We start from the raw sequence: 15,116 nt of genomic DNA on the forward strand, positions 1-15,116 counted from the left end.
ACGTTTCAACATGTCTTATCAATCGCGACAAAGAATGCCGCCATTTACATGTGGGAGTCGAGCACGTTTCGGCACGAATCGTGCCAGCTCGCATCACGCTCCCACAGAAAGCCTAAATTAGTAGCATCCTAGGGGGAGCCGGAGGCCCGTTTCCTTTTCATCACCCTTCCCGGTCCATTCCTCCTTTCCAGTCGTCAATTCTTTACATTACCCCTTAAAAGCATATTCATGGGAGGTGGTGATCGCCTACCGTCTCAGTTGCCCGCTATGACATTAAAAAAGACACATTGCTCAACAAATGTTCACCATGAAAATGGGGCTTAATAGTTCCTTCAATTTGTACCCAATTAGACAATTTAAAAGCACATCCATCTATCAATAAGATCGTTAAAAAAGCCGGCTCTTGATCGCTCAACATTGTACAGGGCGGTCGCACCGCACGGACATACCGGACGGCTCGGAGGCCCCCCTCCCGCCGCGCGAGGACGCCGGCGCGGAAAACCCAAGCCACGATCACGAGTACATCGGTAACGGGAAGCACCCCGAGAAGAAACCGGACACGGCTGTTTAGTTTGTAAGCGGCGGGGCGAGCTGTCAGCTGTCAACGTCACGTTTCATCTGTCGTGCGGCGAGCTGTCATATGTCAACGTCAAATTTTGTATGACCGTTGCGTTTGCGTTGTTTTTTCTGTGGTCTGTCAACGCCAAATTCGATTAACGCGGTTTTTTATGTGTCAATCGCACGCTTCAGCTGTGACGTAACGTGTAATTTTATTCATCATTCAAATGTTTTAAAGATTATATAATATAGATTGACGTTTGGAAAATTTATTGAGAAATTTAGTTTGTACGTTGATTGTTCGAATTTTATAGATGCTTCAGAGACAGCTTACGATCAATCCACGTTCAAAGTAGGGTCGACGAGCCTGCAGCGAATCAAGCCATTTGGTCATGCGGGCTTGTCAAGCTTGCCGTTACGTGTCGCCTAAGGAGTACCCTGTACCAACATGTATTCAGTATTGGTAGATGTTTCCTTGTTAATCGATTATATTCAGATATATTTAATCGAAATGTTCGATCTGCCAATACGTACCACGAATTATTATCTTTGAAATCGATCACACTTTTGGCGCCAACTGCCGCCATGTTTATTTTATGTGTGAACTAAAAGAACGTCTTTTAAAATACACGTGACAAATAAAAAATTATATTGAAATCTATTATCGAATTGGTTAAGATATGTGCTTGTAAATAAATAATTGTTTGCTATTATATAATTTTTTATGTTTTGATAAAAAGCTTTCAAATTAAACCTTTTTATTTCATTGACCATTTTGCATGTATGTGCGAAGTTAAGCTCTCTTTGACACTACAGGTTAAAAAGTCATAATGTAATCTCTTACACATAATAAACTCGAAGATAATAATTCGTATTTAGTTATAATGAATTTATTGTCATCACGACTAAACAAATATACATTAGATAGTTATCAGCCCAATTGATGTTTATAAATTTTTGTAATGTTTATGAATGATTTAATTAAATACTTAATCTATTTCTAAGTTAACTTGCCATTGTAAAATTAATACTTATCGCTAATATCGCTCATAATTAATTTACTGGCCTCATTTCTGATGATGGCCCAGCTGTTTTCCACGTCGGTTTTCGTTGTTAACTGGGAGCAGATAGCTACTCGTATGACGAGCCGATTTCGATGATACGCGCCCACCATGAAAGTCTGACGCGATTCAACAAGATTGTTCAGTAGTTTCTTAGTCATTTTGTCCCCTTCGACCAAACGGATGCACACAAGGCCCATAGAAGGTTCTGGATCAACGACAAATCGCTCGTCACTTCTCACCAACTTCGCGAGGTACTTGGCGTAGTTTATTTGACTCCTAATGTGTTTTCTCAAGCCCTCGGCCCCATATATCTTCATGACGGTCCACAGTTTGAGCGACCTGAACTGTCGTCCCAACGGCATCTGCCAGTGCCTGTAATCTGGTATGCGTAGGTCCATATTGACGTCATCTAAATATACCCGCTGCACGTCGAAAGTTCGGATCAAATCGTAACCATTTCTCACCCACAGCGCCGAACAATCGAGGTTAACTAGAAGCCATTTATGGACGTTGACGTCGAATGAATCGGCGTACTCCATACCTTGCATGAGATACCTATTCTCTGGGCAGATGAACCCAGCACCAGCATACGCAGCGTCCACGTGCATCCAAACGTTATATTCCTTGCATATTGGACCCAATTCGTATAGCGGATCGAAAGCGCATATCCCAGTTGTACCCAGCGTAGCGACGACAAAACAAGGCACCAGGCCATTCGCTTTGTCCTCCTCGAAAGCGCATCTCAGAGTATCACCGCGCAGTCTCCCGTTGGAGTCGGATTTCAACAGCCTCATCTTCATAGATCCGAGTATACCACACTTCTCAACGGCCGCATTGCTCTGATTCGACGTGTACGCCACGAATTTCGTCTTAGTTTGATGCTCATCTAAATTATCATCCAGCTTTCGCAAGCTATGGAACATCTTGCTCTTAGCTGCTAACATGCAAACGAACATGGCCTCCGTAGCCGACCCTAGTATAACACCTCCCCCGGGGCCGCGTGAACAATTCAAGAACTCCTCTGGCAAACCCAACAGCTTCCCCAGCCAGTTCATGGTAACTACTTCCAGCTCCGTGCATGCCGGACTGGCTACCCATGTGAGGCCCACATTGCCCAGGCCATTGGTTAGCAGGCTTCCAATAATGCTCGCGAAGGATGTCCCACACGGGTAGTATCCGTGGAACTGCGGGGAGTGCCACTGCGTAGCACCGGGGGCGATCAGCTCCCTGAAATCCTGGAAGACTTCCCGCCAATTTTCCGGTCCTTCTGGCGCGTTTTCTGGCAGTTGGCTTATGAGGAATCCAGGTTGAACGGAAGGCAGGACGCGCTGCGTTTTAACATTGTCGTAATAGTCGGCTATGTAGTCGATAGCGGCTTTCCCGAATTCTCTGAACTGTTGGGAGTCCATCTCTTGGTGTCGTCGTAATGGGGCAGAGCTGGCTGAACTGATTATATAGTACCTGTGCAGCTGTATCAATATCTCGTATATTATATACCTGTGAATAAAATTAGAGTGTCTGTTTGTAATATTAAAATATCCGCCTGTTACTAAATGTATATGTATGTAAGGTACATATACTTAATTCTTTTTCTACTATTTTGAACCGACTTCAAAAGGAGGAGGTTCTCAGAGTCAATGAACGTGAGATTCTTTTTTATATAAATCCGCTTTTATAAAAAAAATATTCGTCCAAGCCTCTCCTGTGGTCCATTTGAAATTTAGTCTAGATCTGATAATTAAACGACGGTTTATTTTTTTTAACTATTATTGTCTACTTTTTAACGGCTACACCGATTTTGACGAAACGTTCACTGAGTAACAGTTTTGATATTCCGAAATATGCGATATAAAACAGAAAACTCATTTGCACGGGCGCCACCGCGTGACGCAGCTAGTTGTATTAATCGAACAATGAAATATGTGAAGTAGACTTAATGCGTGATTGCAGTTTTATATAACAGACATTTAAATTCTTTGTAAATGCTTTTATTTGTATTTGTCAAATTTATGTATATATCTATATTCTTTGTATATATCTATAATCTTTATATTTATCTATATTAACTATTGTAAAATGGATAATATCCAAAAAGATAAAATAATCATACTAATATTATATAATATTATTAAACGCCAAAGTTTGCAAGTATGGATGTACGGATGTTTGTTACTCTCTCACTCGAAAACAGCTCATCGTATCTGTATGAAATTTGGTACAGAGATAGATTATAGTCTGGATTATCACATATTCTTATCACCCGGGTACCAAGCGAGAGACGCCGCGGGCTACAGCTAGTATCACTAGTAGGCTCAACCAATCCGAATTATCTTTTTTAATTATTGTGTCAAGGCTCAAAGAAGTTTATGGGGGGAAAACATACTACAGCCGAAGCCGGGTCGGGCAGCTAGTTTATAATCAAATCTTTATCTCTAGAAAGTTCTATATACCTACTACCTGCAGTTTCATCCACGTAACATACGTTGTCCCTCATATTTTTCCTTATTTGCTGAACGTTTCATTCAAAAGACTCTGATTGCGGGCTTCAATAGTTATTTGTCTTAATTAAAATTATTTAATCGTTACTACAAGGAAATTACACACAGAGAACATTTCATAATTAATATTTACGTAACGTACGTACGTTTTAAGAGGAAAATAGCTGGACCGATTTCAGAAATTCTTTCACCATTCGAAAGCTGTAACTTCACTGAGTGACATAGGCTATATAAGTAAGATGGGCGCTAGTTTTTTATGTCCTTATGTTTAAATATATCGCTTTATATAACATTCTCGTGTCATAATGTTAGTTACCATACACCTAAACGGCTGCAACGATTCTCATGAAAAGTGTGCATATCCGTTAGGTCTGAGAAACGGACAAAATCTATTTTTCATACGCCGTCATGATTAGAATCGGGCAGAACAGCGTTTGCCGGGTAACCTATTACTGTATATATTTACTAGCTTTTCGTCCCAGCTTTGCCCGTAGTACATTTCCGGGGTAAAAAGTATCCTATAGCACTCGGGAGTAATGTAGCTTTCTTTTGGTGAAAGAAACTTCAAAATCGGACCATTAGTTTCGGAGCCTTTAGGGTACAAACAAACAAAAAAAAATCCTCTTTCTCGTTGTCCTATCACTATATCCCGATTCGCAATGTTTCGCCCCAAAATTATACACACATCATCCTTTTCGCACGTGAGTGATTTGTCTGCACTATCGCAAATCATTAACAAATTCTGGTGGTAGATAAACATTTATTAATAAACTTGTGTTGCCAACCCTATCGTCAAATTTAAATTAAGAATTAAAAAAAAATGCAAAATTAACTACCCTAGTTACCTATAATATATAATATAATACTCTTTTGTATATAGTATACATATTTTTTATTTAAATTAATTAAATATAAATACAGCTTTTTTTATTAAATGATGTTTTATCAGGGCTGTCACACGTCTATTTTCTTAATTGGTCAAGACACAAGTTATAAAACGATTTGTTTTAATTGCAGGCTAGAATCTGGATGGGCAAGCATAGGAGTCCTAAAACAAACCAAGTTCAAGACTTAACTTGGCCTTGCTTAAACTTAAAGTTAATTCGTATATAGAAAAAATTTAATAAATCATTCATAAACTGTTTTTAAATCGAATTTCTATACTCTCTTTGATAAAACTTAATTAGTTATAAGAATCTCACTGTATGTTGTGACGTCACATCGAATATAACTTAATTACTTAATGCTTACTTAAACTTTGTACTTGTAAACACCGTTTTATAAATCTTTAATAAGTTATCAAATGGAAAACAAATAAGCAAATAACATACATACAATGGGTCACCAGTTAATTATAATTTGGTTAATCTAAGTTTAAGTTCCCATGTAGAAAGTTTAATTCCGGTGTTGTTTAAACAGTGGTTAACACGTTTGTCTCATTGGTTTGTCGAATTTATGGGTTTGTGGATTTTTATTTCTCGACAATAATTATTATAATACAAACAAACGACCCGACTGCTTATTTTTTGTTTCATTGCAATAGTAAATTTACGATCTAAGTAAGTAACCCCCCCCCCCACCTACCCCTTTTATCCCCTTTTTTATTTGCGGGCGCCATTTTGCAAATTTATATAGCCTATGTCATTAGAACAATTCTGATTGTTACAACGACACCTCATGTCATAAACCGTACAGCAGTTTCGGCTGTAGGGTGTGTTAGAGAAAAACGTACATACATACACGCACTAAAAACATTACCTTACCACTTATCGCAGTCGGGTCAAAATAGTATAACGAGGCAAAAACATTCATTACTTTCAATATTTAAGATTTATTATATAACTCTTTCTAAATAAGAAAGAAGATCTTGCACAAAAAGATTAAAATATAATAAGTTGAGAAATTTTGAAAGAATAGAAAAAATTTGATCACGAGGCAGGATTCGAACCTGCCTAAGCGTAGGCAAGAAACGCAGGGCATATATAGGCATCAATTTTTTTCCATTCTTTCAAAATTTCTCATTTATAAGGCATTTCAATGCTATAAAACTAAAAATTAAATATAATAAGTTGTTGAATCATTTGAAATCATTTTTTATACAAAATTAGTTTTTAAGGTAACAATTTAACAAACAGACGAACACAAAATAATGAAGGTTTTTGCGTCATGCAAATTATATTGTATTTCTCCGATGAATTTATATTGAATAAGTACATTTAGGTATGTAATGTTTTCGTACCACCATTTTTTTTGTATTTTATTCTTAATTTTTTGTATATAAATTGTAAAAGTTAGCTCACTTAAACTTAATTTTAAGTTAAGGTTTCTTTCTAATGTCATATACGATGTTGCAATGATATGAAATTTTTTTTTTTTTAGTTTTTTTTTTCAATATAATCAAATTTTTTCTTGCTCAAATATGATTTTTTTTATGGCAATGTTGCAAAATCGTATGAAATAATAAATGTAAAAACTATATATGTTTCAATATTATAAATTAATTTATCTATAAGTCACCATCCATGTGATTTAAGTATTTTTTTGTATTAAGATTTTATTTTTTTAACGTTCTAGTAGTAATTTGCAATTTTAATTAAAGTCACTGCCATGTCACAACCAAAAAAACTGTCGTAATGACGTAACAATTTCATAAAAAAATAACCTCTCGATAGCTGCGGACGCGCTAGATCAGTTTTAGTGGAATTTTAACGATTGTATAGACCAGTACGTTATCCAATAAAAGTATTTATTATGTAAGAACACTTTGTTTTATTTTAACCAATGTCAAAAAGGTTCTGTAGGCATATTATTTGTATTTAATATATTTATTTTAGATATTTTTTATTTGTTTATTTCATTTACTTTGAGTTTATTTTTTCTCATTATACGTCAATCTGTTTGCTATGCTAATGATTTTTTTATTGCTTAACAAATAGATACTAAATAAAACACGTGAGTATTTGATTTCATAACATATATAATTTACATGTCACGTTGTTTGTCCGTTGTGGACTCCTAAACTGCTCAACCTATTTCAATCAAATCTGCACACTGTGTGCAGTTTGATCCAACGTAAAAGGTGGGATAGTTTATATTGTTTCAATTACGATAAAAGTCTACCCGGACTACCGGCTAGGCCGTCTGAACCTATGGGGGGGGGGAGGCTTGGGCACGTAACCATTGGGGTCCTTTTGGAGATTAGAAGTGCTTATCTTAAGAATTAATTATATCGATTGTTTAATTAGATATTTTTGTGAAAAAAGTGCTTGACAGAAATGGAAGGTTCTTGGTCCTCCGGGGGCCCCATGATGATGGGGGTCCTGGGCTAGGGCCCCGTGTGCCCTTATCGCAGTTAGTTGACTGAACCTGAATAAAAATAAAATAAAATATGAACTAATAGCTTGAGCCTGCAGCTCTGCTCGCGTTATCTATACTAATATTATAAAGCTGAAGAGTTTGTTTGTTTGAACGCGCTAATCTCAGGAACTACTGGTCCGATTTGAAAAGTTCTTTCAATGTTAGATAGCCCATTTATTAAGGTAGGCTATAGGCTATATATGTATCACGGGCGAAGCCGGGGCGGACCGCTAGTTAAGGATAAGACACTTCGAGATTTATTCCGCAGTAATCCTGTCCTCGCCTGATTTTCGTGATGAAACTATCCCATGTCCATATTCAGGTCACAAAGTATCTCTGTACAAAACTTCATCTAAGTCGGTACAGTGGTTTAAGTGGAATCAAAAGGCAGGCAGATTTTCGCATTTATAATATTAGCTTTTGCCCGCGGCTTCGCACGCGTTAAATTCGGAGAAGTAGTTTTATAGATGTTATTTAATACGTATATACTTCCTAATCGATCACTCTATGTATTAAAAAACCCCATCCAAATCCGTTGCGTAGTTTTAAAGATTTAAACATACATAGGGGCAGAGAAAGCGACTTTGTTTTATACTATGTGGTGATGAAGAGATGTTACTCGCAGATAACATGCTTTTTAGTAAAAGTATTATTAAAATCGGTTCAGTAGATCTCCCCCTACAAATTCACAAATTAAACAAGAAGGTTATGAATTCGACTGTATTTTGTATGTTTGTACCGGTGTTGTTTGAATCGCTGCCAGCCAAGTCTTATGGTAGTAGATAGTAGAAAGATACTACCTCCTACCTAGCTGCGTCCCGACATTATCCTTATAATCCCAATGTTCCTGTGGGAATATCATTATAAAAAGTAGCCCAACTTACTCATTACTACATCAGCTATCTGCTATTGTAAATCCCGTCAAAATCGGCCAACCGGTTTCAGAGATAAGCCGGCGCAAATAGACAAATAAAAATTGCAAACAGAAATATTTTCGTATATCTATTTAGTAAAAAGCTGTTACAACAATATATCAAACAGACAATCCAATTTTATTTATTCACAAGCGGTCCGCCCCGGTTTCACCCGCGGTACATATATAGCCTTATAGTCATTCAATAAATGGGCTATCTAACAGTGAAAAAATTTTTCAAATCGGACGAGCAGTTCTGAGATTAGTTCATACAAACAAACTCTTCAGCTATATAATATAAGTATTAATAAAAGGTCGCAGTCGGTTAATGCAGATAGAAATTGTAATATCATATGACCGCGGCAGCTGTTCAAATTCAAATTACATTATATTGTCAGTTTTAAAATAAACACATTTTGTTGTTGATTTAACGTAATAACGCATGTTATAATGATTTCCGTGTAATTTATTAAGAAAGAAAGAAAGAAAGACAATATTTACTAACACACATCATCATCATAACATGTTCCCACTGCTGGGACACAGGCCTCCTATAAGGGTTCAGGCCATAATCCAGCACGCTGGCCAAGTGCGGGTTGGCAGATGTCACATGTCGTCGAACTTTTGATTCTCGGACATGTCGGTTTCCTCACGATGTTTTCCTTCACCGTTTTAAGCAGTGGTGATGTTATCCACATGTGCAGATAAATTGAATTATCAATTTATTTCCTGCACACTCAACCTGTCTCGAACCCCGACTTATCGATTTTGAAGTCCGAGGTTCTCACCGCTGAGCCACCACTGCTTTAACACACATTAAGTTGTAATTATTTTTAAACAAAAAACTAAACTACGTTCAATTTGTCAGAACTTGATCAAATTGCAATGGGACATTGCAGTTACCAGCTTTCAAATAAAAACAGAATCGTTAACATAGGTTCATCCAGTTAAAAGATATGGGGTAATAAACAAAACAAAGGAGCAGTCGAATTGACAACCTTTTTATAAAGTCGGTTGAAAATGTCTGTCCGTCTCTTCTTTACGCTTAAACCACTCTATTTTTTGTGATATACACTTCACACTGTCCTCCTTAGTTAGACTAATAAATATTTTTTTTTATATGTTGGTAAAACTCTTTCCAATGATTATATCTTTAATTACAGCGAGGAGTCGTGAACACGGAAAGAGTTCTGGAGAATCGTAAGTATAGACAATTCTTCTACTCCTCTCTTCTCTTCTTTTATCTCTATTATAATATTTTATAATCAATCTTTCTATAACCACGTAGTGGTCCGCCCTGACTTCTCTGTAAATACGTTTTTTCTCTCTAAGAACCTTCCTTATGCCTTAAAAAATGTTAAATTAAATTAGCCGAATTGGTCGAGCCGTTCTCGAGCTTTACACTAAACAACACAGTAACAGCTGGTATTGGATCTGGTGGTTCGGCTGATGGTAAGCGATCACCCGTGAACAGAGCAGAGGTTGTGCCTCTGCGCATGCGCTGCCCGCTTTTAAGGGGTAAGGGATAAGGAAAGGATTGACGACTGGATAGAAGGAATGTACTGGGAAGGGTGAGGAGAAGGAAACGCGCCTTATTTACAAAGATAGACTAATATTTAGAAAGATTGATTAAAATGACTTTTGAGATAGTTTTATTGGGATTGGTTTTTTGTTTTTGCAAATTAAAATATAAATTTTTGTAAATTAACTACTCTATGGTTTTATGGGGTATTAATTTGATATATAATCATAATATATTTTTGTTCAACACGTAATGAATAATTTGTTTTTTAATAAAAAAAATTTAACCGGCTTCAAATTTTCTGACTTAGATCAAATCTAAATGAGACCTCGCCTAAGCTACCAAATATACAAAGAATCATCAAAATCAGTTCACTCAGTTAAATGTAACAAACGAAAAGAAGAAATTTAGTCGTGTCAGTTTTTTGAAGTCGGTTAACAAAGAACTGTTAAAACATATTTGTAAGATTATTAGTAAGAAATTTTCTTTTAACTGTTAATATAATGTAGATAGATTATATTAATTTTGGCTTCTTTCTAATAAAAAGTGACCTTATTCTTTAGTAGCTTAAACTCACGGCTTTGTGCGTGTAGTACAAAGATACTGTTAAAAATCTTTTCAACAAATTTCCATCGAAATCGGTTCAGCAATTTTGTATGCCAACTTAATATAGTTTATAATGAATGTGAAACATGAAGTACAGTGCGAGACAAAAAAATGGAACGCATCGGTTAAATTAACATTTTATCTTCAGTTATAGTTCTTTATTATATTCCAGTCATTCAGACACCTTGAAAACACAAACATACATACATAAATACCCGTTGAGTAATAGAAGTAATTAAATTAACCCTAGAAATAATTGTTTGATGGTAAGCTTTCCCATCAGCGATAAATAAGTCTAGTAATAGATTGTGGTTGTATTATGATGAACTAGCTGCGCTCCGCGGTTATACCCGCGTAAACCCGTATACCGTAGTACACTATAATTAAAAAATGGGCATAGTAGCCGAATAAAGAATCCTCAAAATCATCGTAAGTAAGTAAAAGTATTACCACAGACAAAAGTATTACCACAGACAAAAGTATTACCACAGACAAAAGTATTACCACAGACACAAGTATTACCACAGACAAAAGTGTTACCACAGACAAAAGTTTTACCACAGACACAAGTATTACCACAGACAAAAGTATTACCACAGACAAAAGTATTACCACAGACAAAAGTATTACCACAGGCAAAAGTATTGCCAGACAAAAGTTTTACCACAGACAAAAGTTTTACCACAGACAAAAGTATTACCACAGGCAAAAGTATTGCCACAGATAAAAGTTTTACCACAGGCAAAAGTATTACCACAGACAAAAGTATTACCACAGACAAAAGTTTTACCACAGACAAAAGTTTTACCACAGACAAAAGTATTACCACAGGCAAAAGTATTGCCACAGACAAAAGTTTTACCACAGGCAAAAGTATTACCACAGACAAAAGTTTTACCACAGACAAAAGTTTTACCACAGGCAAAAGTATTACCACAGACAAAAGTTTTACCACAGACAAAAGTTTTACCACAGACAAAAGTATTACCACAGACAAAAAACAGTCAATTTGACGCTCTTCTTTGAAGTCGGCACAAAATGCGTTCCCACATTTATGTCAGCACTGTACAGCGTGTAAATAGCTGGTGTTTCCGCAAGGGCGGCGGCTGGTGTAGTGCTTATAGAGGCTGGGGACACGATCCCGCGACCGTATGTAACCAAATATACTGCATGGCCACTGAACTAACACGGCGAGGTGTTGAACGAGAAATATATATAACTACATAATAAAGATAGTTATGTTATCTATGGTAAAGCGCTTCCCGCTGTCTGTCCGTACGCTTATATCTATGGAACCAAGCAACGCTATTTGATGAGGTTTTCATAGACGGAACGATCATATAGTGATATCGCGAAGTCTATCGAAAAATAATGCGTTAAATTGTAAACAAGTGTCACACTTCGATAACTTGTAATTGCGCGTGATTATGATCTAATTGACAATTTTACAGTATGTATAATTATAATAGAGTATTGTTATTAACAGTATATTAAGCTGAGAACTAGTCATGTTCCAATGTTCTAGTTGTAAAATACTTATCAATTTCGATTGAGCTGTTTTGACCTATCTTATCTCTCGTTCCGACGCCTCGCCTTATTTGTTAATAATCCTTTATTTTAGTTTGCATGTGTTGTATGTTATTAAATGTATAAAGAATCGAAATAAAATTTCCCGCCTATTTTCTGACATTTCGATTTTTTTTATCGTATGTCATATCACAAGTAAATAAGCGTGTTTTCTAACAAAAAAATACTGTATAGACAATTGTTTGTGCTTAAATAACTATTTTAATTAACACAACAAAGTAAATTAATAAAACACATTTATGTATTATAGAGCTGTTAATACCAATATTATAAAGGCAATGTATAGTAACCACACCGTAGAACTAACTGCACAACCTAACCTAAAATGATATAGAGCTGTTAACACCAAATTGCATGAGACATCACATAGAGCTGTTACAGCAAATACAGCTTCCGGTTTTGTACATCACGCACGTAATATGGAGCTGTAACACGACAATAGCGTACATGACACGGAGCTGATAAAACCATTTGTCAGTAGCGACACAGAGAGCGCGGTGGGCCGCGAGCGCTCGCGCCTCAGCGCGCTCGGCGCCCGCGTGCGCGCCGCCTTGCCGCTCGGCAGAGACCGTGTGCAGGCCACTCCCGCGCCTGATACTGAAACTGTTAGTATACACTCGTTTTTTATATTATTAACCGACTTCAAGAGAGGAGGTTGTCAATTCGATCTCTAACTCTTTACTGACCTAACCGCAGACATCAGTTTTCAAATAAAATAAAGAAAGTTCTCAAAGAATAAATCGAAAAAAAAGCAGTTGAATTGAAAACCTCATTTATATAAGTCGCTTGAAAATGTAAATATAAGTCAAATATACTAACAAACAAAAAATATAACTCAATTAAAGAGGGTTATATATTACAGTCACTGTATAATTGAACAATTCATACATTTATTTATTTCTCCTGGATAGATTCAATTTACTCTAATTAAATGGAAGTTAAATTCACTATTCATAATAATAACCCAAATTTGTGACTCCCACATAAATTAATATTTCTAATTCCTTTCCAGCCAGCAGAAGAAGAGAAGAAAGGAGTGGTCTACGCGGAGCTAGCTCTCGGCGATCAAACCGCGGAGAAGCCGCCTCCACCATCCACAGAGTACGCAGAAATAGTTTATACCGACCAACCAGCACAGATAAAAGAGGATAAAGAATAATTTATCATCTGTACTTTATGGTGCGTCTACACCGTTCTTACTCTATGCATAAACAAAGAAATCTGATATTTTGCACGGAATTTACGATTTTTAACGGTTTTCGACGCACCGTAATTAAATTTATGACAATTGAACCACCGGTTTGTTAAGATTGACGATTCGAATTGGGAAATTATCGACTAAAATTAAATTACAAATTTTCGCATACCTTTTATAGAGATACGTTTGAAACAATGTAGTTAAGGAAAGCATGAAAATCTTATATGTTTAGGTAAGTTTTCGTAATCTCATATTTTTAACAATTACCATTATCATAAGAAAGAAAATATAATTTTAATCGTATTTTTAGATTTAAGAAATTTAGCCTTTTAATACAAATGTTTATTAAATGATATTATATGATGATATATTATGCTTTCGTGTTCGTTAAAGATCCTAATTATTATAATTTAAGCCATAATTACATAGTATACAAGAACGAAAATCTCTTTGTATTAGTTATTTCATAAGTGTATTTTAATGTCTCAGTTTATCTAACTTTACATAATCAATGTTTAATCATTTTAACGAACGTACGTCCGCTCTGATTAAAGACTTGCGTCATAATGACGCGCTATCCCATATAAATACATTTCTTCAAAATCTACCCTCATTTTAAAGTAAAAGTTTGATGACAAGGCCGCAGTTGTTCAATTATTAATATTATTTATAACTTTGTTTACTCAGACCTGAGGAATAAAGACATTTTTTTAGATATTGTAAGAGAATAACAGGGTTCCGTAGAGATTTCATTCCACTGTTTTTGATGAGGTACAAATATATTTAAAACAGTTTATTAATGATTTGATTTCCGTCCGTTATTTTAAGATTTATTTGTTTTTGGTTGCGTGGTGCTTCGCTGTTTCTATGTACCTTTTATGAAGTATTATTTTTAATTACTTGCGATTATAAATAAGGATGATGCATATTTCTGTATAAAAATCTACTTTTTATTAATATATTAATGAGAAATTAAATAATGAATTGAAATATTAAAAATTATTTACTATGTTTAAATGAAATGAAAGTAAGTTTATGAGAAAAATGCATTAACTTAAGTGTTTCTAATAGCATGGTATTTTATATTTTAATAATAAATCGATAATATACAGCTCTATATAATTACTTTAGTATTATGGTTTTTTCGAATAATTTTAACCTATTTACGCACATAAGAAATTCTATGTTTATAAATTTTATTATCATTTTAACTTAGTCATGTGGCTAGAAAGTGAAATAATATAAGAAGAGAAAAAGTAACTCGGACCGTCTGGTTGTCTCTTCATGCCCAAACCACTAAACCGATTTAGATGAAATTTACAGTTAAACACAGTTTCAGATCCGATAAACGATTGGACTTTATTGAAACGGTCGAAGCCGCAGGCGGACACCTAGTATTAATATTTCTTCCAGTCTAGAATGTAATTGTTAACATTTCTTAATCGGAACAAAATGTTTTGGGTATCACACTACTGTATCCCGCGGCGTCACTCGCGCCGGGTGAAGAGTAGCCTATGTGCTAATCCAAACTATAATATAATCTATCTCTGTACCAATTTTCATACAGATACGACAAGCTGTTTAGCCTGAAAGAGTAACAAACATCCAGACTTACAAACTTTCGCGTTTATTATAAGGTTTGTCACTAGATATCTCAAGAAATGTTATATATTTTGGAAATAAATAAACTCTTTTTATGAGATAATGTCAAAAATCAAGTCCATAAGGCAAGTTAAGGTTAATATTTTATGAAATAAATGAATTTTTATCGTATCTTATATTTAATGAAATGTATATCTTTATTTATTCTGGA

General features: G+C 35.4%; 2 protein-coding genes across 6 annotated transcripts in view; one reads left to right on the forward strand and one right to left on the reverse strand.

The window, feature by feature from the left end:
* The window catches only part of LOC119838117 (fasciclin-3), a 96,672-nt gene extending 82,252 nt beyond the window's left edge, over positions 1-14,420 (forward strand). The window contains exons 11-14 of one of the 5 annotated variants that reach the window (XM_038363938.1): positions 9,554-9,590; positions 11,617-11,667; positions 12,584-12,710; positions 13,118-14,420. In XM_038363938.1, coding sequence (XP_038219866.1) covers positions 9,554-9,590; positions 11,617-11,667; positions 12,584-12,710; positions 13,118-13,264 — 362 coding nt within the window. In that variant the 3' untranslated portion in view covers positions 13,265-14,420. Of the gene's footprint in view, positions 1-425; positions 1,464-9,553; positions 9,591-11,616; positions 11,668-12,583; positions 12,711-13,117 lie in introns of those variants that run through there. The other 4 variants (XM_038363939.1, XM_038363940.1, XM_038363941.1 and 1 more) reach the window with 4 other exon arrangements.
* On the reverse strand, positions 1,561-3,404 carry LOC119838119 (3,4-dihydroxyphenylacetaldehyde synthase 2-like). The gene has a single exon (XM_038363944.1). It carries the CDS (start codon positions 3,029-3,031, stop codon positions 1,583-1,585), a length of 1,449 nt encoding a protein of 482 aa, XP_038219872.1. The 5' UTR covers positions 3,032-3,404; the 3' UTR covers positions 1,561-1,582.
* Positions 14,421-15,116: the final 696 nt, after the last annotated feature.

Source organism: Zerene cesonia, unplaced genomic scaffold (genome assembly GCF_012273895.1).
Source record: "Zerene cesonia ecotype Mississippi unplaced genomic scaffold, Zerene_cesonia_1.1 Zces_u001, whole genome shotgun sequence".
Classification (NCBI taxonomy): domain Eukaryota; kingdom Metazoa; phylum Arthropoda; class Insecta; order Lepidoptera; family Pieridae; genus Zerene; species Zerene cesonia.